Genomic DNA, 23,686 nt, shown 5'->3' with positions numbered 1-23,686 from the left:
TGCGCTTTGTTTCAGTTTCATGAAGTTGATCCAATTTCACGACAACAAAACCTCAGAAATATTGAAGGTTTTCACTCAAAAGGAGACGAGGCTTTGAGAAAGAGTGAGCAAATGGCAACTCCAGTAAGGGGTCTGTTTTCAAGCAAATCCTCAATGTTTTTAGATGTTTCAAGCTGTTGTTTGGATGAAGATCAGTGTGTGCCTTGAAAATGTGATGGATTTCGCATATTATATCTTCTTCATTTGGAATTTCACTAAATATACCCCAAACTTTGGGCATATGAAGAGCCAGCACAAAAACTTGCCGGGAGAGCCTAAAGAGAAAGCAGCTTCTCCATCTATGGAGGTTCAAGAATATGATTCTTTTCTTACAGTTACTAATCTGGATTAGTTTCTCTGTAGCCAATGTTGTAAGTTCCATGTAAATCTAGAGTAACTTGGCAGCCTAAATTTTGCACCCTGAAACTGGAAAGCCTCTCAGATGCAGTCAGGCCTTTCCACCCATCAGAGCAGGGTGATGAAGGGAGCTTGTTTGTGTTGTCCCCATCCCTGGGATTGTAGCTATGAAGGAGTTCCCTAGCTAGAACCCTGTTAGGAAGCACTCCATGCAAGGACAGAGCTGGAGGAGCTCTGTGAACTGAGGGGAAGAACAGCACGGATGAAAGTGGGAGTAATTATGCATGTCAATACCCTTCCTTGCCTTACAATCAGCACTCAAGTTGGTATACCTGATCCCTGAGTCTTTTGTATCATGACTGGCACTTGTATTGACGCTGAACTCCTGACCTTGTCTTGTCTTGCGCCGCAACCTGATGTCAAAACTGCTTTGGGTAGAGTTTCATTGCCCGGGTTACCTCGAGGTCCGCAAGGAAAGTGATCTCTTGGTTCCTCATTCTTTGCTGTCTCTCCCAAGCCCATGGGAGGTAGGTTAGGGCTAGGAGAGAAGCACAAGGTGGTGATGCCCAGACTGTTCCTCTGGGATCTTCCCATCTCCAAAGGGGCAGATGAGCTTGCTGCATATTACTTGCTTTATATGACATGTCGAGGAAAACGGGAAAGAATTCTGCCTGAGCACTCAGGGGAGCACAGACCGATCAGGGATGGCAGTTCCATGAGCATCTCCACAAAGCTTTCCAATGCTCTTGCCTTGTTTCTGTTAGCTAAGCAGCTGGCTTTAGCCTCAGTGCCTGGGGCATGGTTTCTACTTTACTAAGGACCAACTCAAGTTCACATGCACCTTGTTCCACTTAAGATTTCAGTCTCTACTGATATGTGGTCAGGCTGGAGTGCTCCCTCAGCAAGTTTGCTGATGATACTAAACTGGGAGGAGTAGCTGATAGCCCTGAGGGCTGTGCTGCCATCCAGAGGGACCTGGACAGACTGGAGGACTGGGCGGTGAGAAACATCATGAGGTTCAACAAGGGCAAGTGCAGGGTCCTGCACTTGGGGAGGAATAACCCTGGACACCAGTACAGATTAGGGGTGGACCTGCTGGAGAGCAGTCCCGCAGAGAGGGACCTGGGTGTCATGGTGGACGACAAGTTGACCATGAGACAGCAGTGTGCCCTGGTGGCCAAGAAGGCCAATGGGATCCTGGGGTGCATTAAGAAGAGCGTCTCCAGCAGGTCGAGGGAGGTGATCATCCCCCTCTACTCAGCCCTGGTGAGGCCACATCTGGAGTACTGCGTCCAGTTCTGGGCTCCCCAGTACAAGAGGGATGTGGAGCTGCTGGAGAGAGTCCAGCGCAGGGCTACCAGGATGATCAGAGGCCTGGAACATCTGCCCTATGAGCAAAGGCTGAGAGAGCTGGGTCTGTTCAGCCTGGAGAAGAGGAGGCTGAGGGGGGACCTGATCAGCGTGTATAAATACCTCAGGGGAGGCAGTGAGGAGGAGGGGCGCGGCCTCTTTTCAGTGGTGGACAGCGATAGGACTAGAGGAAATGGCTTCAAACTGAAGCATCGGAAGTTCCACAGGAACTTAAGGAAGCATTTCTTCACTGTGAGGGTGACAAAGCACTGGACCAGGCTGCCCAGAGAGGTTGTGGAGTCTCCTTCTTTGCAGATCTTTATAACCCGCTTGGATGCAACCCTGTGCCACGTGCTCTAGGTGACCCTGTGTGTGCAGGGGGGTTGGACTCGATGACCTCTGAGGTCCCTTCTAACCTTGGACATTCTATGATTCTATGATTCTATGAGTCACTTGCACACATGTAATAATTTCCATAGATGAAAAGCAAGGTCCAGATCTACAAGTCTTTAGAGGATGGAGGACTCCTGTGCCTACTTATGGGAAGCTATATTTAGGTCTCAGATCTGTAAGCAGCCTCCCAGTCTTTTGTCAGAAGAAAACTCACTGTTTTGTCTCAGAGGGAGCATTGCTCTGGCACTAGTTTGACCACAAAAGTAAATAAAAGAGGCCAGGAGGAGAATCTCTTCAGACCAGAACAAATTTTCTTGGTCCATCACAGCACAGAAGGTTTAGAAGTAGCTATGGAGATGTGTGGCACCAATATGACTTGCAGAATATGAAGGCTGGTGAAAGTCTTGTGTCCTATGGGAAAGGTAGTATCTGCTATTGGCTCTTTTCTGGCTTCCCTGCAGATTTGTGGTCCTCATGAACTTGTGGGTCAGTCTCAACTTCCCTAGAGATGGTTCTTCTAGGCCCTCTTTGAAGGCACTCTGCTCTGTTTCCCTATGTTTCACGTTTTACCTGCAGTTCCTTCGGGCTGGAGGGATTTGGATAGGTTTGGTGCTATGGGATCTGACTGTTTCATTGATAGACTTTTTACTCTTGAAAACCATTTATTGTCCTTTGAGAAGGAAACCCAAACTCCCTGACAGCTCAGTCCAGGATTTCATTCCCTGCTCAGCAGACAGGACCAACCTGCATGGTTCAGGCAGCAGTTCTCCTCTCCCAGGAGTCCCCTTGACTCCATGCAAGTGGAATAACATGTCAGTACTCACTAGCTAAATCCTTCTGATATTCTTAATTCTCTCTTGATTGTGTCCTATGCCTTGCCCTCTGTGCTGTACATCTCCTTTAGGACAGTTCCCAGCAGACCTCTTAATCCCTTTAAGTGCACACAAAGGGCTCTGTTTCATCTGCAAGGTGGGCGGCTTTGCTCCCATAGACCTGGGCTAATGCTCTGCAGAAGTCGGGATAAGCTTGCATGGGAGGAACTGCATTTATCTGCATCACCGCAATCGCTCTGCTTGTACCCAGAGACCTTCCACTAGTGGTCCAGGCTGGCAATGTGAGTTGCTATTTACCCCCCTCAAAAAAGTGCTTACTCTAACATTGTTCTAAAACTAAAATGGATTATTTTTAGATGGTTTAATCATGGGCTTTCAATGCATATTTGACTGGTTTCAATTGAGGTAGAAAGAATCCTTCAGGAGTCCAGAGAAATATGTTTTCTTATGCTACTGGAAATAAAAATTACTTGTCTTACACAGCATTTTCCACATGAGGATCTCCAATACCAATGATTTTGGGCCACAATAATGGGCTGACAGAGCCATGCATGTGTGATCGTACAATCTGCGTTTTTCCCCTCTCTGAGTTGAGGGCCTAAAATGATGGAAATTGCTTTGGTGGTGTTTTGAGGGTCTTTGCTTTGTAACTCAGGAACCTCCATATTTCCTGTCCTAGCCCCAAAAACTGTTCACTAAAAATCATCCACTCCATGGGCAGTTCACTCAAAAGCAGAGACACTGAAGCACAGAGTAGGTGACATCTCTAAGCTCATATGAATCTAGAGTTCAGCTAAGATTTAAACCTGAGATTTTTCTAAGTCTCTTGCTTTAACCCTGGAGCCAAATAAGATGATGTGGGAGAACAGAGTGCATTCAGCATTTCTAGCAGACTGGAGTATGAGGCTGTGCGAGAACCTTGTTTGGCATGGAGCATTATTGACATTCACTGCTCCATATTTAATACTCTGAAATGTAATTCACTGTGTTGGAGTTGGCCCCCAGGCCTTTTTCTGAAGTTGCTCTGGATTCTGTTCTCCCTCTCCTCCAAAATGTCGATTATACTTGTGATCTGCAGTCTCCCAAGGTACTGGAGATAATGGAGGTGGTGCCAAGGGATATGGACTTTGTTTTGATCCCTTGCTGTGCCTGTGTCTTTTGCTGTCTGGTATCAGCAAAGTCCTTTCCCTTGCACCCTTTAGTCCCACCCCAGGGCTGACTTCATTTAAGCAGTAAGGATATAGTGAGGTAGCAAAGAATATCCTAGGTCCTTTGCCCTAAATGGCTGGGTCTTAAATGAGCTCAGACTGTATGTCTGCACCCTGCATTGGAGCTTTTCTTTGCTTGTTATAGACTCTGGCCTCATAGGGGACATATAGTGTGAACCCCTAGATATCTTATAGGAGCTAAAGCTAGGAGAGCAGAAATCTTTCTTCCCCAAGAACACAAGGGCAAACACATGGTCTGGAGTAGCCTCTGATGTCTAATGGTGATAATAGTTTTATCCATCTCTAATATGCTGGCAAGATGGAGTTATAAACAGAGATTGGTCAGGCCTGTAGAATAAGTGTATTCCTTGGGAAGGGGAAGTCCATGTGTGATATGGCTGGTGCTGAGACACTATGGGAGCAGGTTTTTGCTCTCTGGGCTTGGGAGCATTTTTCACTTTCATTGCATATCTAGGACTCTCCTAGAGTCCTTCATCCTCTCACCCCAGCACTGAGCTCCCTTGTGCCCTCCTCTCTTTGCCAGGAATGGAGCAAGGAGTCTGGTTCCTGCTGCTTTCCTCTCAGCCTGCACACTTCCTCACATGCCAGCGCAGGGAGGGAGAAGGGCAGAACAATATCGGAGAGCCCTGAGGCAAGCAGTCAAACAAAGAGGGAAACAGGCAGAAAGGAGCAGCAGAAATGCACAGCAGACTTGCTAGCTATAAGCTTTAATGCACAAAACAGGTAGATATGCTTCATTCTTAACCCACATGCTGCTCTCTTCTCTGCCTTGAGCCACCAGAGATCCCCATTGGATGCTGAGGTTTCTCCCTACCTAGCAGGCGGCCCCTTGCACTCAAGTGGTTCCTGCATGGCTTGCCTGGGGAAAGATCTAGAAATCAGGCTATGGAGAAGAGCTTGGATTACTGCTATTCTTTTCCATCCCTTGCTTCTCTACAGGACTGAAGAGATGGCAGGATGAAAGCTCAGTCTTCCATAGTAGCTGCATGCTGGTGAGAGGAGAGCAGTAGCTCTCAGCAGGGGTGGTTGAGTGTTTTGGGCATCCTAGAGTGGAAAGTCTTGGTAAAGGCAATTGTTGCTGCTGTGTAATGTGTTTAAGACTGTTTGGAAGCTCCCTCAAGCTAAGATTGATGATACTCTTTTCATGGAAGGACTGAGGAGGTGGAGAGATAAGGACCCTTAAGTAGGAGGGAGAGGTAAGAGGAGAAATGTGTTTGGTGAGGTCTTTTCTTCATGAGATTTGAGAAGGTCATCCATTTAGGCAGTGAATAGGGACAACCTGCCTTTTGTTGATATACACTGAAGTTGAGCCAAGCCAAGTGATATGTTGCTTTGATTGGAAAGGACCAACAAGCTTGTTGGTTGGTCTTTGATGGTAAAAAGGAATGGAAGATGTCTTTTGACCACTAACGAGGGATCCCTCGACAGGAGAGGAAAGGAGATCTTGGGAAGGAGAAACTGTCCTTGAGCTAAGCTGTGGAGAGATGGCTGGTCCTTCTCCAGACTGAGATGGAGGTCTGTGCTTGCTGGGAAAACTATGGCTGACCTTGGGAACCTATGTTACTCATTGGGTCTGTCTGGGGAGAAACACAGTATGTTTAGGGGATGGCCTGAGAAGTGATACCACCCTTGGTCAGAGATCAGAGATGATAGCAGAGGAACTTTTGGTGAATTTGTAGATGAAACCAGCCTTCAGAAAAGGTTTGTTCAAATGAGAGATGTGCAGAAGAGGCATGGTCTGCTATTACATCTCTGGATCAGTTTCCTGGCTGCTTGCATGAAAAAAAAAAGGGGAAAAAGGGCAAATGTGGAGCTTTGTTTCCACACGGTATTTCCTTTTATCTGAGGCAATATTGGAAGATAAGCTCTTGCTCTTCCTCTCTCTTTCTTTTGTGTGTGTGGCTGTGGATAAACATAGATTATGAAGGTTTGAAAGGCTTGAAGGGATGTTTTTTATCTGATATTAAGTTCTTAATAGGTCACTTTGGCATTGAAGAGCCCAGAAGCCAAAAGACTCAGCGACTGAATTACTGTAACCTTTGCAGAGCACAACCTTGTCAGTGGGGCTGGGACCCAGAGATACGTAGGAGCTCATTATCTTGACCTTAGCCCCAGGGATGTCAACTAACAAAAAAGAACTGGGCAGAGAGTCTGGGCTGGCTGATTTCCTTGGAGAGCTTGTCTTTCAGGTTCCCTTTGGCCCCTTGCCTCAGAGATAAGGACTCGCCACAACACTGGGGGGATTTGTTCCCAAGTAATCGCTCCTTCCATCTGCTCAAGGTCTCTTTGCAGCAAGGGAGTGAGCAATGAACTCCAGTCCCAGGTTTCTGTATGCTCTTGGTCCTGGTCTATCACCCTATCCCTATGTCCTCTCTGCACTTGTTTAGGATGAGCCCCAGACACAAATGCCAGTGCAAGGGGAGGGGATTTTATTGACTGCAGATATGATCTCTGAGACATGATTTGTGTGGGTGGGTGGAGAGAAAGCGGTAAAGGGCCCAAATCCTCAGCAAAGGAGGGGCTTTGGCACATCTCTGATGTACTGTAAAGGGAAATTGCAAATCCTTTCTGTTTGTCCAGGCTCAGATACGACAGGCTATGATTGCTCTCACTGATGCCTAGAGCTGTACAGGGCACCGTGCCACCGTGGCTTGTATAAATACCTGTATTCAGAACGTTTTTCCCAAAATAGGGAGGATGTTCATCTGCCAGGATGTCTGTATTGCTTATGTGTGTTTGAGAGACTGAGATCTGTGAGGGTGCCCAGAGTCCACATCGGTGGGCCTGTGCAGGTGGATTATGTGCACATCAGTGTGCATGTGCGTGATGTGCAAATATGCGCCCCTTTCCTATGCCCCATCTGCTTGGAGATTTCCAAACGGAGGTGTTCGTTGCTCCCACAAATGCCATGTCTATCTGGGCATCCGAGCTGTGTCTGCACGTCACCCTGTGTGCTCTCGCCCTTGTGGGCAACGCCAAAGGGCATCTGGCTTCCTCCCCAGTGACACTATGTCATGAAGGAACCGTGGGTGTTTCAAAGGCCCAACTCGTCTGGCTTCCCTGAGGTCAGGCCGCTGTCAAAGGCCTCTTTGTGGGGCTGCTCTGTACCCCTTGGGGCTCCTGGCTGCATTCCTGGCATGTCAGGATGAGCTCATCTCTGGGAGGAATCTGGTCTCAGCCCCATGAACAGACTCTTGTAAAGGATTTGTATTCCACATCGAGCATCCTGTATTTCTCTCTGTTTCTACTTCCTAGAAGCCCCATGTAAGGAGTCATGTTCAGGGCCGTTGATGGTGGATATTGTACCTAATGAGTGTCATGTGGACATTCTCCATGCTTCTGGGCATTTTTGATGCTAAAACAGGTGGAGATTTGTGCCTTGCTCGTAGTGCCCATAGTCCACATCACTTTTATCTACAGTTTGATCTGTTTGCTAGAGTTGGGAGTATTGTGAAAAGATATGTGAAGAGACGTTCTTGTCTAAAATTACTTTTATTTTAAGTTTGCAGGATTAGGGGAGAAATTGCAGAGGAAGGAGGAGGAATGACAGGTTCAGGCCTCTATTTCCCATTTTCCTTCATCTGGATTAAATGTCAAGCCAAACTGGCCAATTTCCCTGGATTAAAGGCCAAGCCACACAAGCCCTGACTCAGGATGGGCTTGGAGAGCAAAGGCCTCAGCCTTGTGCCATAGGTGAGTGCCAGCATCCCGCTAATAGATCACCTGGCCGGGCTTATTGCTGAACACTGATCATTTGGCAGGCCATTACCTTGAAAAATGAGCTCTGCTGGGCTTTCCTTGTGTTGTTACAAACTAATGATTTCCATTGATTATCACGTGGCTCTTGACTGTCTAATTTATCAATCAGGGAGTGCCAGGGGAATGTGTGTAAACCACACTTCCAAAAATGATGTCATCTGTCAATGGGCTGCAGACACCTGAAATGTTTTGTCCGACCAGGGAAAGAAAGGACCTGGACATCTCCTTCCCTTTCCCACCATGCCCAGCTCCATCGCTGTAGTCCGAGTACAGCCACCCATGGCCACACTTCATTCTGTAATTATTATGTTTATGGAACTGGTATTCAGGAGCAGAGGTCAGAAACACTGTGTGTTAGGTATGAAGGGCTGGTCTCTTTTATTTATGCCCAGTTTAGATCATAAATCCATTATAACTGGGTATATTTCTTCCTACAAAGAGTTAGTGAGAAAACAGTGTGTTCTGACACAATAGTGTTGCCTACACTGAAAAGGGAAGGGGACATATGTGCTAGGACCCTCTCTATGCCCCTACCTCCCAGGACCCTCTGACACAAAGCAGAAGTTTAATTCCAGCATATCTCAAATCATTGCATGCTTTCTGCATTTGAAAATGAAAACAGATGGTCATAAACCTCCTGCTCCATCTTTCCCCTGGCTTTCCAGGAGCAGGAGGAAGCCTCCCCTGCCCTCATGTGTTGTGCTATCACTATAAGGGAGATCTCAGACCCAGCAGTCAGTCTCTAGTTGACCTAATTTTGCAGCCGGGATGAATTACGTGCGAGGTCAGTGGGTGACTCCTTTGCAGGAATTAGAGCCCACCATCCTGCCCGTGCAGCCACCCGTGTCCCCTGCCAGCGCCTGGCTGAGGGCATGCAAGGGAGGATTACTGCGCAAGGCCTGCAGATGGTACGGATTAGCCAGCAGGATTCTAGGGAATCCGTTTCCTTGAAAACCAGTGCTTGCTACTTGGAAAAGAAAGGGTCTGGCAATTGTATGCATGGAGAAGGGGGGCAGGAACCATTCTCCTTTGCTGTCGCAATGCTCTAGCAAACGAGTCTTGCTTACTGATCATAAAATACGGATACTCTGAGCAAAAGAGGTATGAGACAGGAGTCTTTTGTGTGGTCCAGCCCACATCACTGTCCTTCCTCTTGTGTGGAGTGTATATCTGTACTTCTCAGGGGTACTCACGCAGGGTCTCAGGAGACAATGTGCAGTGTCTGTGGATGCTTCCCTTTTTTTTTTTTTTTTTTTTTTGTGGATCCACCTTTGCATCTGTGCATTTAACTGTGTGAGTCGTCACATAGACCTCGCTGTGCTTGGGAGAGTTTTAGAGCTGAGTCTTTCTGTGGTGAAAGCTGAACCTTTAGGCTGACTTGAGGATGACTTGGGTCCCTTGAGAGTGACTTGGAGACAACAGGCTGGGCTTTGCCCTCTTCTCCAGAGCAGAGGGATGTGCCTCACATCTGGTATGAGAGAGATTGTCACCATTGCATTTGGGCCTGGGATAGCACTTGAGGTGGTGAGCACTGAGAAGCCTAAACACCAAGTTTGCCAGGATCCTACTCATTGGTAGGGCTGAAGGTGCTTGCGGGAAATGCTGAGGTCTGTATTTGGATGGGATGGCATCATTTGCACAAGGAACATCTTAAAAGAGCTGCACAAGAGTAGAGAAAAGGTGGCTGGCTGCTGGCAAACTATTAGGCATGAGAAGGAGTCCTGATCCTTCACTGCAGGATCAAATCATTGATGTCCAGCAAATCTCTGCCCCAGTGCCCATCTGCTCATGACCCTGGCAAAGAAAGAGAGTCCACCCTCAATTTACTTTGTTTTTTTCCTTCCAATTAGTACTTCTAAAGTCCTCCTGGATCGGTAGTTAGGTGGGGCTACTGAAATGCCATGTCTTATTAGAAACTGATCTCCCATTAATAGACATCAGATAAATTAGAATGGTTTATTTGGCTGGAAAGGACTTGTCGAAGTGGAGGGAAGCGGGAGGAAGACAGTGCGTCACTCGTAGTCCCTTCCAGTTCTTTGCTAAGATCAATAGAGCTGCGCTGTGTAACTCAAATTAAAGGAAGGGCAGAAATAGATCATCATCGTGATGGCCTGACACTAGATCATGTACTATCTACCGCACGTCTCTGCCCCTTTGCCACTCCAGCAGCCAGCAGTCTTGGTGTCCGCTGGGGAACATTAAGTTCATAAAACGGGGAGGAACTGGTATTGGAAAAGCAATGAGGTATCAGAGGCCCCTGTGCAGTCGTAAGGCTGTGGCTGGGTACTGCTCAGTGCAGTCTGGATTGATGTGCTGGGCTCCGGGGCTGCTTGGATCTCCTGGAAATGACGTTTGCAGATCCTTAATCCAATAGTGAGAAATAATGATGGTGATTTCTGTGAGAAACCCTGGGAGAAGGAGAGGCAGGGAGGACAAAGGAAGGATGCCTTGGAGTGAGGAAGGAACAGAGGTCCTGCAAGGTCTGCTTTTCCTTATTCAACCTTCTTCTCCTTTTGCAGCCAGGGCCTCATTTTTGTCCCCTCCTTTGCACCCAGGTGGAGACAGCAGGCCTTGATTCTGTGACCTGCAAGGACTTGCCTTTGACATCCGCTCCTGCAATTTTCGTTTCAGCTCCTTCAGCATCTCCCCTGGGAAATTCGGCAATTTCATGGCCAAAATAAGCCATTAGTGATATCTGAATGGGAGCTGCTGGAGCGCTGGCCTGGGTGCTCTTGGGCCAAGGATGATCAATTCCCTTAAACCACATTGGCCCCGGGGCCTGCTGCACAAAGCAGTGATGGGGAAGGAAGGGTTTTCTGAGTGAGCCATGGTTCACCAAGCTCCTCTTCTGCTCGTTATTTATTTATTTGTATTGACTCTCATCTGATTTGTGCCTGCTTTTGCTGGACATCTGGCCAATCTTCAGATTGCCAGATCACTTGTGATCCTGTTCCTGACCACATTGTCAGGAGATCCTGATGGATTTTGAATGTTTTATAGAGAGAGGTCAATGGAGAGGTTTAGTTTTTAATCCACAATGCCTACAATGGCATTTTGAGCAGGCAATGACGGGTTTAGAAGAGTAAGGAATAGTAGAACTCGAATTAGCAAAGTGAAAAGGTTTTGTTGTTTTACTGCCAATGACCAGTCCAAGGTGTTGGGACTAAACAACAGAGGTGAGGTAGTTGCAGGAGTCCTCTGTGCATCTCAATTAGTGTTTTAGGTAGGTTCTCAATGTTAAACAAAGGATCTGGCTTATGATATGACCATCATAGATGTCTATGCATCATTTTCTGTGATCCATACGTGAGGGTAGTCCTAAAGTTTATGAACTTTAGAAAGATAAAACTAAGCTGGAAAAGGTTGGTGTGCTCCAACCACTGATTCAGTATATGGGACAGGGTATGAGGGTTCTGCAGTAAAAGCCCCCAGATCCTATGCAGTGTGGTTGCTGGCTTTTAGTGCAAACTGTATTCCTCCTACCAACTAACCCCTGTTGCACTGTGTGACTTGCTGACGTAGACTTATGAGTGGGGAGAGCTTTCCAGCTCTGCTACTGGCAGGATAGGTCTCATCACCTCTTTCTCATTTAGCCTCCTCATCTGTGAAATGAGGCTTTCCAAAAGACACCATCCCCATCCAGCTTAGTGGAAGAACAACATGCTAGCAGAATTATGCTATCAGATCACAGGACAGGACCGCACACTGTAGTCTGGAAGGCACATGATGGAGTTGCTCTGGGGAGCTTGGATGTGTTTGTTTTTTGTCACGTCCTACTTTTCCTTCTTAAGAGATGGACAAAGTGCTTGTTAGTGCCACTTACTTCTTAATCCTCCGACATCGCGCCTTTTCTATAACCCTACTGATACTTTAGGGGTCACATGCATGATTTAAAGGGACTTATTGCGCCCTTGGTCAACTTCTAAACCCCTCTTCAGACTCAGAAGCCTCACTGAGGCATCGGACACCACTTTGCCCAGCTAACTGTAGTTGAGCATCACCCTACTGTGGTCCTAAAGGCAGCTGGGGAAGCCCAGATAATGCTGACAAGCATCGGTAAAATGATAGAAGTTATCTTTTAAATTCTTTCATCTACCAGACCCTTGGGCTCCTCGCCAGGATGCCTGTAAGGCTAGCCATGGCCAGGGTGGGAGCTCAGAGCAGGCCAGAGCCTGTGTCTTTAAAGATTAATGGTGCTGTTTGCTCATTAAGAAGATCGTTTTGAAGCAAGTGCTAGCCAGAACATTTGAGTGCAAGCATCTGTTTGCTACTGGGAGAGGATATTTATTGTCTGATACTTCAATGGATGTAAATAAACAGCCAGACCTAGATAATGTTCAGACAAACAAACAAGCAGCTGCCAGAATAGGTCCCTTGGTAGTTGACCTTCGGGAAGCATCATGCTGATTTTTTAATAGCAACCGGTTTTGTAGAACGAAGCCCAGTGACTACAGACATCCAGGAAGCAGGATTAATGTTATTAAGGAAGGCCTCTGCAGTGGCCATGCTCATCTGAGGGAGGTGGTTCCAGCTCCTGCAAGCTCTGCACGTGTGTCTTGGCTGTGGGACCATGAGGTTTGTCAGGGTGTTGGGTAGAAAGGCTGCATGTGCTGGTCCTGGTCATGTTTGTGATGCTGGCAGACCCGGTGGGAGTGTTGGGTGACACACAGCATGTTGTTGAAGGGTGGATGAGCTGAGATGGGCAGTATCCTGGGTTTGCCATGGGTCAAAGAGCAGGCATCCGTCTACAAGACATGTAGGCACTGGGAATAGGTACCTCTGTGGTCATGGGTAGATTTTTGGATCTTTGTGGAGGTGACTGCACCCATCTGTTAATGTTGGCTGTGATGGGCTGGGATTTTGGAGAGCTGTGATCTCCTGAAGGCACCTTGGCCCCTTCCTGTTCCCTCTACCTGCTCCCATACTACATGGGTGGCCAATTAAAGGGATTTTCAGTTTGGCTGTAATCCCATAGCCAAACAACAACATCCGGATATAAGAATAACTGTGTTTCGGTCAGAGGAAAACAACAGTTAGCTGAATATCTCCTTGCCCCGCAGGTAAGTGATGCTAAAGCAGTGTAAAGGCAGAGGAATCTGCAGGTGTGTGCTTCATGTTGCCAGCAATCGACAGCCTGGGGAGCTTTCTGAGCTTGTCTCCGAGTCCAATGATCATCACTTTCACACTTGAATCTTCTCATTTCCCCTTTGTGGGTACTTTTTAATATGTTTATTTATCTATTTACTTACTTTTTTATATTTTTTTTGCAAACATAAATGACCAAGTTCAACCTGACACCTGGGTGCCAGAATAAAATTAGCTCCAAGAGAAAGTGCTACTGTGCTGCCTGGTGCTTAAAACTGAGCCCAACGTGTAAGGAAGGTAGAGGTCCTCTGGACTCCCTACCTGGGACCAAACACAGGAAGGCCAGAGTTTAAAACAGGGTATGGAATGGATTGAGTTGAGGTCCATGCACTTGGCTGCGCATTATGGTGACAAGTGACAAACTCTTTGCAGGTGCTGGTCTGGTGTGATATATATATGCAGTGCATGCTGTGGTGGATGAATAACTGCCAGACTTTCTGGCCTTCTTCTGAATTTTCTTCTCTAAACTTGTTTGAGAAAGAGGTTTCTGCCCTTGTGGTTGTATGTATGTGCTCAAGAGTGCATGTGTGTGCACTTGCACATGTGCAATGAAATAAGCACTGCTCTTGCTTCCCTTCTTCTCTGCAAAATAATTACTTTTCAGGCAATTAGGTTAGCAATAGCTGTTAAATCACTTGCAAGTATCTCTGTTTTACCAGTGTGAAACCTCTGCAGTCTTTTACCTGCACAAAACACATAGGGGAGATCCCTGGGGGTTGTGCCTTCTGCCTGCATGGTTTGTTAACCTCAGCCAGCTATTTCTGCAGCCCGTCTCTTCCATCTTTGAGCTCCTGGTCTAATGGGGCCTAGCAAAGGCTAAGGACAGTGCCTGAGCCTGGGGTGATAATTGGCTGCTTACTTATCTAGAGGCCTGCAGATCTGACCCTGAAGATGCTGAAAAATCAAGGTCAAAGCAGCTAAGACCCAAGGTTTATTTAGCAGAGTGATCAACGGAGAGAGCAGGGATGAGCAAGAGAGGTAAAGCTCCAACAGGAGTCCAGGATCAGCAATTGCTCCCTAACAGGAAGAATTCAGTTCCGAAAAGTCCCCATGGGGAAATATGGAAGCTTCCAACCTGAGTGCCTAATTGAGGTGTCCTGTCAACCTAATTTGAGATGTCCTGGCAAAGCCCCAGCCAGGGTCATATTTGTATCTTCTTCCTTTCTCCTCATTCTCCTAAGGGGAAGGCCTCATTCTGAGCCTATCTGAGCCTCTCTGTCCTTGTTCTCCTGAGTGAATCACTACTTTAGGCAGAGAGACTGCCATGAGCTAAAGAGATCTGCAGACACAATTGAGCCTTTTCCTCCTAGGCAATCAGAGTGGTGGAGCTCTCATGGACATTTTTGAGTATGCTGCTGTCATCAGCAGATACATCGAGACGAGAAGCTAACTGCCATTGTCATTCTCTCTCATTTGCTTCCCTTCCTTTCTCTGGCATTCTAATATAGAGATTAATTCAATATGAGTTTCTAGGCTGAAAGGCTGATACAGAAGTAATAAACTCATGGACTAAATGACAGAGAATAGTGGGAATGAATCTTGGTGCCGTTGTTTCTGCATGTCTTGTTATTATCTTTGGGTGGGAAAGATGCTTTTTGCTCATATATGAAACTATGTAGGTTCAATGCATGAACTGGAAGTCTTTGGTCTACTTCAGTCAGGAAGATGTAGAGATCATGAATATGGAGCACAAGGCAGATCCACTAAAATGTGGTTTCTTCTTCTAGGGAAGGACACTAAAATGTTCAGTTGCTGCAGGATAGAAGATTCTCTAAAGGGATATAAGCAGTGTGTTTTACCTCTGTGGAAGACATAGCCATGTAGTCTGCTGAAGTACAGAGTCCTCCTAGTAGGACCGGCAGAAGGACTTAACATTCCTATGAATAGCTACAGTATCCTGAATTGTGATTAAACTACTGGAAGAGATTATAAACTTCCTGCCTCTGAGTTTTACCCCTAATTCTAGAAATTGGGTTTAGACAAGTAAAGAAATCTGTGGAGTTTTAAACCTGTGGAGTTTTATGGACCTTCTTCGGTAGCACTGTCCACTGTCAGGAAAGTGACTGGGACTAAGTGTCTGGTTCATTCTCATAATTCTTTTAGTGACACTCCTAAGTGACAACCTGTTATGAGATGTGGCTGGAATTATAGCATGCCATATTTGTTCAGGACTGATTTCAATATCAGATATATGTAATCACCAAGAAAAATATATTTTTTTGTATAGTACCCTCTATGCTAACACATTATCCCATGGTATATTAGCAATAAAAACAATAATAGTTTCTGATCAGCATTTGAGTGACTCAGTCCTGCAGACTTTGGTGTTCCTTTTTTCTCTTTTGCTCACCATTGACTCAGTTGTGCTCTTCGGGCCATCATAGTCATTCAGCTCACTGACAACGATAATAATACTGCAGTAGGGCTGGAGAAAAGTGAGCAGACTCTGGATTGTTCTTCTACGATTACCTTCGGATGATGAGACCAGCAGAAGTCATTAACCTGCTTTAGCCTTTACGAAAGGAGACAGGGAACAAATTTCATTTATGATGACAGTGGCTGGATGTCCAAAAGACATGGACCAAAATGAATTTCTCCTGTGATTATTTTATACTCTCTGTGGACAAAGTAAAAATGCCCACCATCTTTTCCTGCTTTTGTTTTTCAGATTCGTGTGGATGGCCCCACCAAGAACACGCTGGAGTATGAGATTGTCCAGGTGGTCGATTCTGGCCCCATATTACGGGATATGGCCTTTTCCGTGGACCATGAACACCTGTACATCATGTCTGAGAAGCAGGTAAGACATTCCACCTCTCTGTCATGCTTTGAGAATGTTTAGCTTGGTCATTATATGGATATCAGTGTTGCATCTGCCGCTCCGAGAGTGAATAAAACAAGCTACTACCACAAGTTTGCTTATGCTTGGTTGATTATCTTGTGGATTTTTGTGCTTACATGACATTAAATTATTATACTCTGATGCAGATTACAGAGGGGCCAGGGCAGAGAACTCAGAGGGTAGAAACCACCTCGGGTATTGCCTTGTGCAGTACGTGTACTGCTGGCTATGTGACAGAGAACTGCTGCTGCATATGCTGCAAACCACATTGCTCTCCACCCCCATCCAAACTGTGACTGCATCTGCCACAGATATGGATAGAGTGGGTAAGCTGAATCATTTGACTCCAACTGGAGGATTTGGAGAAGCTGAAACCTCTCTGAGACTCAGTGATGTATATTGTGGAACACTGCTTGCCAGGGTAGAGGCAAAGTATAGCCTGAAATTCCTGTTGTGTTATGGATTATTGAAAATATTAGCAGCCAGATTTCAGGAGAGGACCAAGTTGGGTGTTCAGCATGGAAGTCTGCATGATTTTCAGCTAAGTTCTTGAGCTTCTAAACTTTTCTCCTTAGTGTAGGAGGAGAAGGTGGAAGCTTTGCATAAAGAAGTTCATTTTGTGTGATTAGTTCGTGAACATGCAGGGACTTGAAGCATTGAAACAGACTGATTCACATGTGCTTATGAAGAGCTTTAGGATCCTCAGACAAAAGGGATGGGTGAAGGGCTGTGGTAGAGTGTTGGCAGGTTCGACTAGAAGCTGCCAGTCAAGGCTTGAAACAGTCATCTCATATATAGAGGTTCAATGACTCGTTGAGAAAATACTACCTGTCCTTGGAGTGTGTAAATAGTACCAAACATAAAACACTCATTTTCCTCTTCCTTGATGAATTCCTTGGAGCATCTACCTTACTTGGGCAGACACATTCCAGTAGCAACTTCTGGGAAGAGAGACATCCTCCCAGCATTGTCCTAGCAGTAAACACGCTTTGATTGCTTTGCTCTAACCATCTGCCAACTCTATATTGAGGTGTCTGACAGCACTCTCTGGTATGGACAGGGCCTGCTCTGTTCCCTCCCCTCTCCCATCCTGATGATTGCTTTATCATCCTGGGTCATGAAAGACCTAAATACCCTGCCTCTCCTAGCGACCATTTAAATGAGTATGTCCAGGCACAGAAATTAAGAAAAGGTAGGGTGTTGTTGCTCCAGACTCCCTTTTGTGATCATGTTTTTGGGATTTACTGAGTCATCGATTGCACCTAATGGTGCTCGATTCTAGAAAAATATCTTACATTTTCCCCACCTTGGCTTACTGTGGGCTTTTCCAGCATTTAGTGACCTCCACTAAGCACTGTAGGAAACTGTAGGAAACTAAGCACTGTAGGAAAAAGCATTGGCTTTTTTTTTGAAGCCTGCTACCTGACTATATTATATGACACTCACTAATTCTTGTCTTATACAAAACAACAGTAAATAATCACTTTGTCCTCACCTACCATGAAGAGCATCTTAACCACCCTCCTCCCATCCTCTTCAGATGGCTCTTCTCTAGGCTGTGGCTCACCCTGAAATTATTTGTCTTTACTTTACCTGGGAGGAGTTTCTCCTGGTCCAAAAGGCAAGAATCTGAGGATTCTTTGGGTGGTTATTAGGGTTGCTGTGGTCCTTCCCAAGACCTTGCCAAGGGGCAGGAGCTCAGATATAATTCACTGACTTCCCTTTTGCCTCCTATAAAGTGATGGGGGAGTTTTAGTTTCCAGGCTATTTGTGACTGTAATTTCTTCTGCTCAAATCAACTTATTTATTTAAAATGTTTTCTGTTTCTGTGCAGTCTCTTGTGTTCTCTGTCCTCTCCTGAGCTATGGATACTTATTCATATGGGGATATTTATCTCTTTTGAGTTGATTGGACTTTGAACACACACAGGAACTCTCTTGATTCTTTCTAAAACAGTAGTCTTAGAATATGTCCTACTCTGTCACACTGTTCACTCAATTCTTGCCTCTCAATCTCTAAAAAATTAAACTTGGAATATAAGTAGTAATTTGTTTCCCCTGCCCAGGAATTTTCAGGAACGTGTTCTTCCTGATATTTTAACTGCTTACATTTTCCTAATGGCTCCTTGAGCAGACTCATTTTGCAATGGGCTATTCTAAAACATGAGGTGAGGTAGCTTTCTTAAGGCCACAGGTTGTAGGAACTGCTAGTTAGGGAACCAAAGAGTCCGGAGCCCTCTGTAGTTTAGTAGAACCTCTCCTGCCATCCGTGAAGCCCAAAGGTGTCTGTATGAGCTAGGCAAGTGAAAAAGGGGCATAGGTTGTTGTCATTTTAAATCTGATCTGATCCTGTGAAACATAAAACTCGACATGAGCCTTTGCCTGGTTTTATCTGCAGAGCAGGGAGCTGTGCAAATGACAGCGCTGCTCTCACGGCAGTAAGGTCACTGTCTTTGTGCTCATGACATAGTGTACCTCAAATGGGTGTTGAATTAGCATCATCAGGTCCTCGTTGGGTAGGGGATGGGTGGGAGAGAGCAGGCCCAGGCATTTCCCTTCATTAAGGGCAATAAAGATAGTGGTGCCTTCTGTGAGCACCACATGGGGAGATGGAGGTGGATCCCCATGACATTTCCAAAGGTATTCAGGGAGGGCAGAGCTGATCCTAGTTGCTGGTGAAAGAGTTTCCTCCTCCTGTGAGTTTTCAGGATGAAACCAGGGACTCTTTTCCTGAGGTCTGCTCCAGGGATGCAATGATCTCTCTCCAAGGGGAAAGGGGATGATAGCGGTGCTTTCACACAGCGCCTCTGGATACCAAAACATGACAAGCAGTACTTGTCAGCTCTGTCTGACGTGCAGTGCACTTAGGAACAGGATGCAGCAGCCTTTCATAAGCAGAAGGGCTCCATTATATATAAATATATATTTTATGTGGAGATTGATTGAAGGAGGCAGAGAGAAAGATTTGTCACCGAGACGGAGAGACACAGTACACAAAGGCTCCATTATTTCACCAAGGTATAGGCATATAATAAAGCATCAAGAACACATGTTTCAATTCCCTGTTGACAGAGCAGGGAAGGATTGGTGCTTGCTGTGGGTCTGTCAGGATTTATTAGGAAATCTGCAATTTAGCCCCAGTCTTTACAAAAGGCATTGAGGGATTTGTGAACAGGATGGCCATCTCCCTTCGAGCAGGAGGCCTCATGGACTGTGGTTCCTCCAGGTTGTCATCTTCTCACTTATCTGCCCCTTCATCTCCCCCTCCCTGCCATCCTCAATTTGGCATTTTTTTTTGAGATATATGCCCTGGAATCACAGGGATATTGGCACTTAGGAGGCTTGAAGTTTTGGGTCTTTCTGGTGCATGGAGGACCTCTGCCTCGCACGCTGATCCAAGGGAATGAGAAGCAGATGGGAGAGCCTGCTAGAGTAGCAGGTCAGCAGGGCAAGGACATCTGCGATTCATCTCCTGTGCTGCTTGCCACACATGCATGTGCTTCCTGCCATTCCTCCCCTTCCTCAGACCCTCTTTTTGACTCTCTTCCTGAATGACAGCTCTGAACCTACAAGCTCCATAGAGATCTCTTGGGGATTTGATTTGAAATGCCTATTTCACCCCTTTTCCACTATTCCTGCCTCTCTCTCAAATCCCATCTCTCTTTACTGCTCTGTTCTTTCATTTGCAGATTTGCAGCTAATTTTCCATTACTCCTCTCCTGGCACCCCTTTGCCTTTTTTCTCTTTCCTTCCAGCTGCCTGCATGCTGCTGACTGACCACATCTCCTCACCTCTTCTTTGAGGCTTCGGTGTTGAAGTGCACATATAGCCCAGCTATGAATGTCAGGATATGTGTGATACTCATTTCTATGGCATAGCTTTGGACTGGTATTTGGAAAACCAACTAGATCTCCTCCTAAATAATTCTTCTATTGCTTGTCAGACTCCTAGGTATCTCACAGTGCTGGCTGTGTGTTTTGCAAAGCTGACATAGCACCTGGAAGCAACTCCAAGACATGAGAATCTCAGCTCTCCTTTGATATAGCAGGATCAAAGGGAAGAGCCAGAAGAAGTGAACTTGAAGGCTCAAAAATCAGAAGGCAAACAGCAAGAGCCCCCAATTTATTATTATTAAAATTCCAAGGCTTTTGAGCTGCCTCCTGGTTTTGGTTTCCTAGAGGATAGGGAAGATTCTGTTCTGAAAATGTTTTATGAACAAGCCTAAATTTGACTCAAGGAAGGAAATCTGTTGTCCCTGCTCCGCAAGCAGGTTTGTATTGTGCAAGCTTCTCACTCCTGCAGAAAGTTGTGCCTCTCCCCTGTAAAAAATGACATCCACGATCTGAGAATAACTCACATCTGAATAGTGCTATCACTCCCTGAACTATTCACAGTATTTCAAAGGTGAGACTGGTAGGGTCATGTGTGGAAGAAGCAGATGGGTGTTTTGGGGGCTCTTTTAAACTCTGCCAATGAAATATGAAATAAATATGCACTTAAACTAAAGCATGTCAGAAAGTACATTTGGTAAAAATTAAGTAACAGCATCACAAATCATGTTGGCAGGGTCTTTTTGGCCATTTTGAGTCTGTTTCTCATTAGAATGGGGAAGGTTTATACCTGTTTGTCTCCTGAGATTTATTCTTCCTTTTGCTGCAGAGTCACTATCTGCAACAGAATTATCTTGTGCAAATTAGCTGAAAAGGAAAAGGTGGTGACTGGTTAGTTTACTTCTGATTTCAAGACCGTTGATTGATTAAAGTCTGGTCTTCTGCTTATGCAATCATATCAATTAGTTAAAGCATTCATTAATAACTTAATTGCAGCTTAATTTATTCAAATATGGTCTTTGCATAAGATTTCAATTAACATGAACTCTTGGGTTTGGAGTGTCTGCTTCCAGGGGATTGTTGGTCTGAGCTTGTCCTCCAGCTCAGGATCATAAACTTTAAAAATAACTCAAGGGTTTTGTTTGTTTGCTTGGTTTTGTTTTCATTCTTTTGGTTTGTGAGAGTTCAGCTTGCATGCAGGACATGTGTTTTTTGTCATTTGTCCAGGAGAAAAAGAGATTAAAAAGTTTCTGTTTTGAAAGGGAAAGCTGAACTTGTCCAATGATTTTGTGACTCTGTGACCTAGATATTTTAAAAAAGTAAAACCATCTTCAATTTTGGCACTGCCGCTGCAGAAGTCCTATCACTTTGACCGTGCTATGTTGCTGGCTCTTGGGACAGTGCCTTTTGTTTTTGCAGGAGACACTATTGGGCGTAGTGTAGAAGATGAATCAGATTCTCACTCTGTGCACATCTGCTCCTGGGACGTACTCAGGTCTTCTTCAGGACTTCACTGTTCTGCTGCTGAAAGCTGAGAAGATGCTGACCTTCATTCCTTGGAGGAATTAATTCTTCCAGAGAGGGGGACTGCCACACTACCCATTTCTATGTAGAGCATTAGAAATTGGGCACAAAAGAGACAAGAAAAGCTGCTAGAGTTTACTTAGTCTCCAGCAAGCAGTGAATTCAACCCTAATTGGCCAGCAAAGGCAACTTTTGTTCTCCCTGACTTCTTCTCTGACCCTCAAATACCACTCAGTACCCTCAGCAATATCAGAGACTTAGCTCCGCTCTCCATTCCGTTTGCTCTCACCTAATTAAGGGCCCAATAAATAAAGAAGTCAGATACCCTGGGAGAAATAATGAAGTCAACCATGCTGCATGGATGCTCAGCTAAGGATGGAAACGACACTATGTGAGTGAGCATGCACTCATGTGTGCAAGTGCCTTCATTTCTCAGCCAAGGACGATAAAAACAATTTGGCCCACTGGCAAAACCATAGCACATTGTGCTGCTGACTCTATTGAAAAAAAAATTATTATCAGCATAATGTGCATTATGACAAAAAAAATCATAGTTGAGCTTGATTTTAACTCATTTGTTGATATCCTAGGATATCCTAGGAGTAAGCATGTATGTGATAATTTAGTAGGAATCCCTTATTGGAAACCTTTCTTTCTCTTTAAACAATCCCTAGGGAACCTGGAAGAGCTCACACTTTGGAGGAGACTAGCTGGGATCACGGTGATGGTCCTTCACACAGAAGAAGGCCTCAGCTTGACATACAGATTAGTATCCCCTTACTTCGTGCTTGGAATTGCTTATCCTTGCCAGGCTCCCATCTCTTCCAGGACTGCCATGTCCTAGAGTAATGAGTTCTCTGCAAGGATGTTGCATTAATCGCTGGCATCCAGCTGGGAGGGAGCACATAAGTACGGCCACTTAAATACATTGCTGTTTGAGCACATGCATCTTAGCCATGGGCAGAGCGTAAGCCCTTCTTTCTGACAAGACATGAATCCATGTGACTGTCCTCTGTATCAGGACACTGCTGACAAAGTTTTGCAGCAGAGCGACAGAGGAAGCTGAGTGAAGCATCCTTACCCATACCACAAGTTTAGCAACAGAGCAGTGCTCTAGAGCAGAGTCTCCCAGTTTCCCTGAGAGATTTTGAACCAGCCTTCACAGTGCTCTTATGATCATATTGATATATAAAATGATTCAGTGCTTTATATTACCATAAAAAGACCTGTATTCAGTCATCATGGTGGCATATTTGTGCCTGGACCCAACAATTAGATTCTCTTTTATGTGTCCTCCATTACCAGGGCTAGTTAAGGTTTTTTGACTGCCATCAATGGAGCTGAGCTGCCTAATGCTGCATTGTTTAGCTTGCCAAGGAATTATCCACTTGCCAGGTTACTTCCTCTGCAGTCTGAACAAGATGGCCCAGTGGCTGGAGGATGAACGTAAATGTTAATAAGACTGGAGCAAGGAGTGTGCAAAACCCATAAATGCAAATGACACTTGCAGCGTCATTTCCCTGGGTGAGAAATAGCAGGGACTGAGCTGCGTGAGCTGATGACTGGTGAGAAACCGTGCAGACGTTTCCCCTGAGGCACAGTCCTGCGTGGGTCATCTGGAAGCGTCGATTGCAATGTTGTGCCTCCGTGGGTCAAACACGGCCCGACGGGAGAGCTACTACCTCACTTGGGGAAAATGGGACAGATCCTTGAAATCTGTCTTTTTTTCAGGGGGGGAGATGGATGAAAAATCCACTCCCATGTCTCTCCGAGCCCCACCAAAGTAGCAGGTTGTGGTTGCAGCTGGGAATAGGTCAGAGTATTAAGGGCAGCTCAAGGAATTTAGCTGCAAATCTGAAAATCTCCATCATCCCCTTCCCTGGCCCCTGACCCTGTAATAGACCCAGAAGAAGGAGAGAAGAAAGAGGGGAAATCTAAGAAGCTGGTGATTACATGTGAAGCCTGGCAGATCTGTAATCCTGGACTCCATTAAACATCTGTCTGCTCCAATCTCGGTGACAGCCAGATCTCCTCCTCTTGGCTGCCTTGAACAGACCTTACATTTGCAGGTCACTTTAAAGCACAAGTTGTTAATCATCCCTCTGTTTTGATATTGCACTTCAGTTCACTCTGGGCACCAGTGCCCCTGGGAGGGAGGATTCAGGTAGGGCAAATGGAGGCCCTGACTCAGGAAAGCCTTAAGTGTAGGCATTTCCATACCTCTTGGGCTTAAGGTTTTAAATCCAGCAAATGCTTGAGTGCTTTCCCGAATCAGTGCCCCGTGGCTGTCAGGGACTCTCTCTTAATCATTGCATGTTAAATATGCTTCTAAAGTTGCTTCCATTGCAGGCTCATATATCTTATCACTTTCTTAAAAAAAAAAAAA

General features: G+C 45.6%; 1 protein-coding gene across 1 annotated transcript in view; it reads left to right on the top strand.

Annotated features, from left to right (window-relative positions):
* Positions 1 to 23,686, top strand: part of PLXNA4 (plexin A4) — a 406,841-nt gene that overhangs the window by 192,297 nt on the left and 190,858 nt on the right. Inside the window, exon 4 of the mRNA XM_026052424.1 lies at positions 15,774 to 15,905. Coding sequence (XP_025908209.1) covers positions 15,774 to 15,905 — 132 coding nt within the window. The remainder of the gene's footprint in view (positions 1 to 15,773; positions 15,906 to 23,686) is intronic.

Source organism: Nothoprocta perdicaria, unplaced genomic scaffold (assembly GCF_003342845.1).
Source record: "Nothoprocta perdicaria isolate Ctin4 unplaced genomic scaffold, notPer1 scaffold_89, whole genome shotgun sequence".
In the NCBI taxonomy this organism is placed as follows: domain Eukaryota; kingdom Metazoa; phylum Chordata; class Aves; order Tinamiformes; family Tinamidae; genus Nothoprocta; species Nothoprocta perdicaria.
The sequence above is the reverse complement of the archived record's forward strand: the minus strand, read 5'-3'. Positions and strand labels throughout refer to the sequence as shown.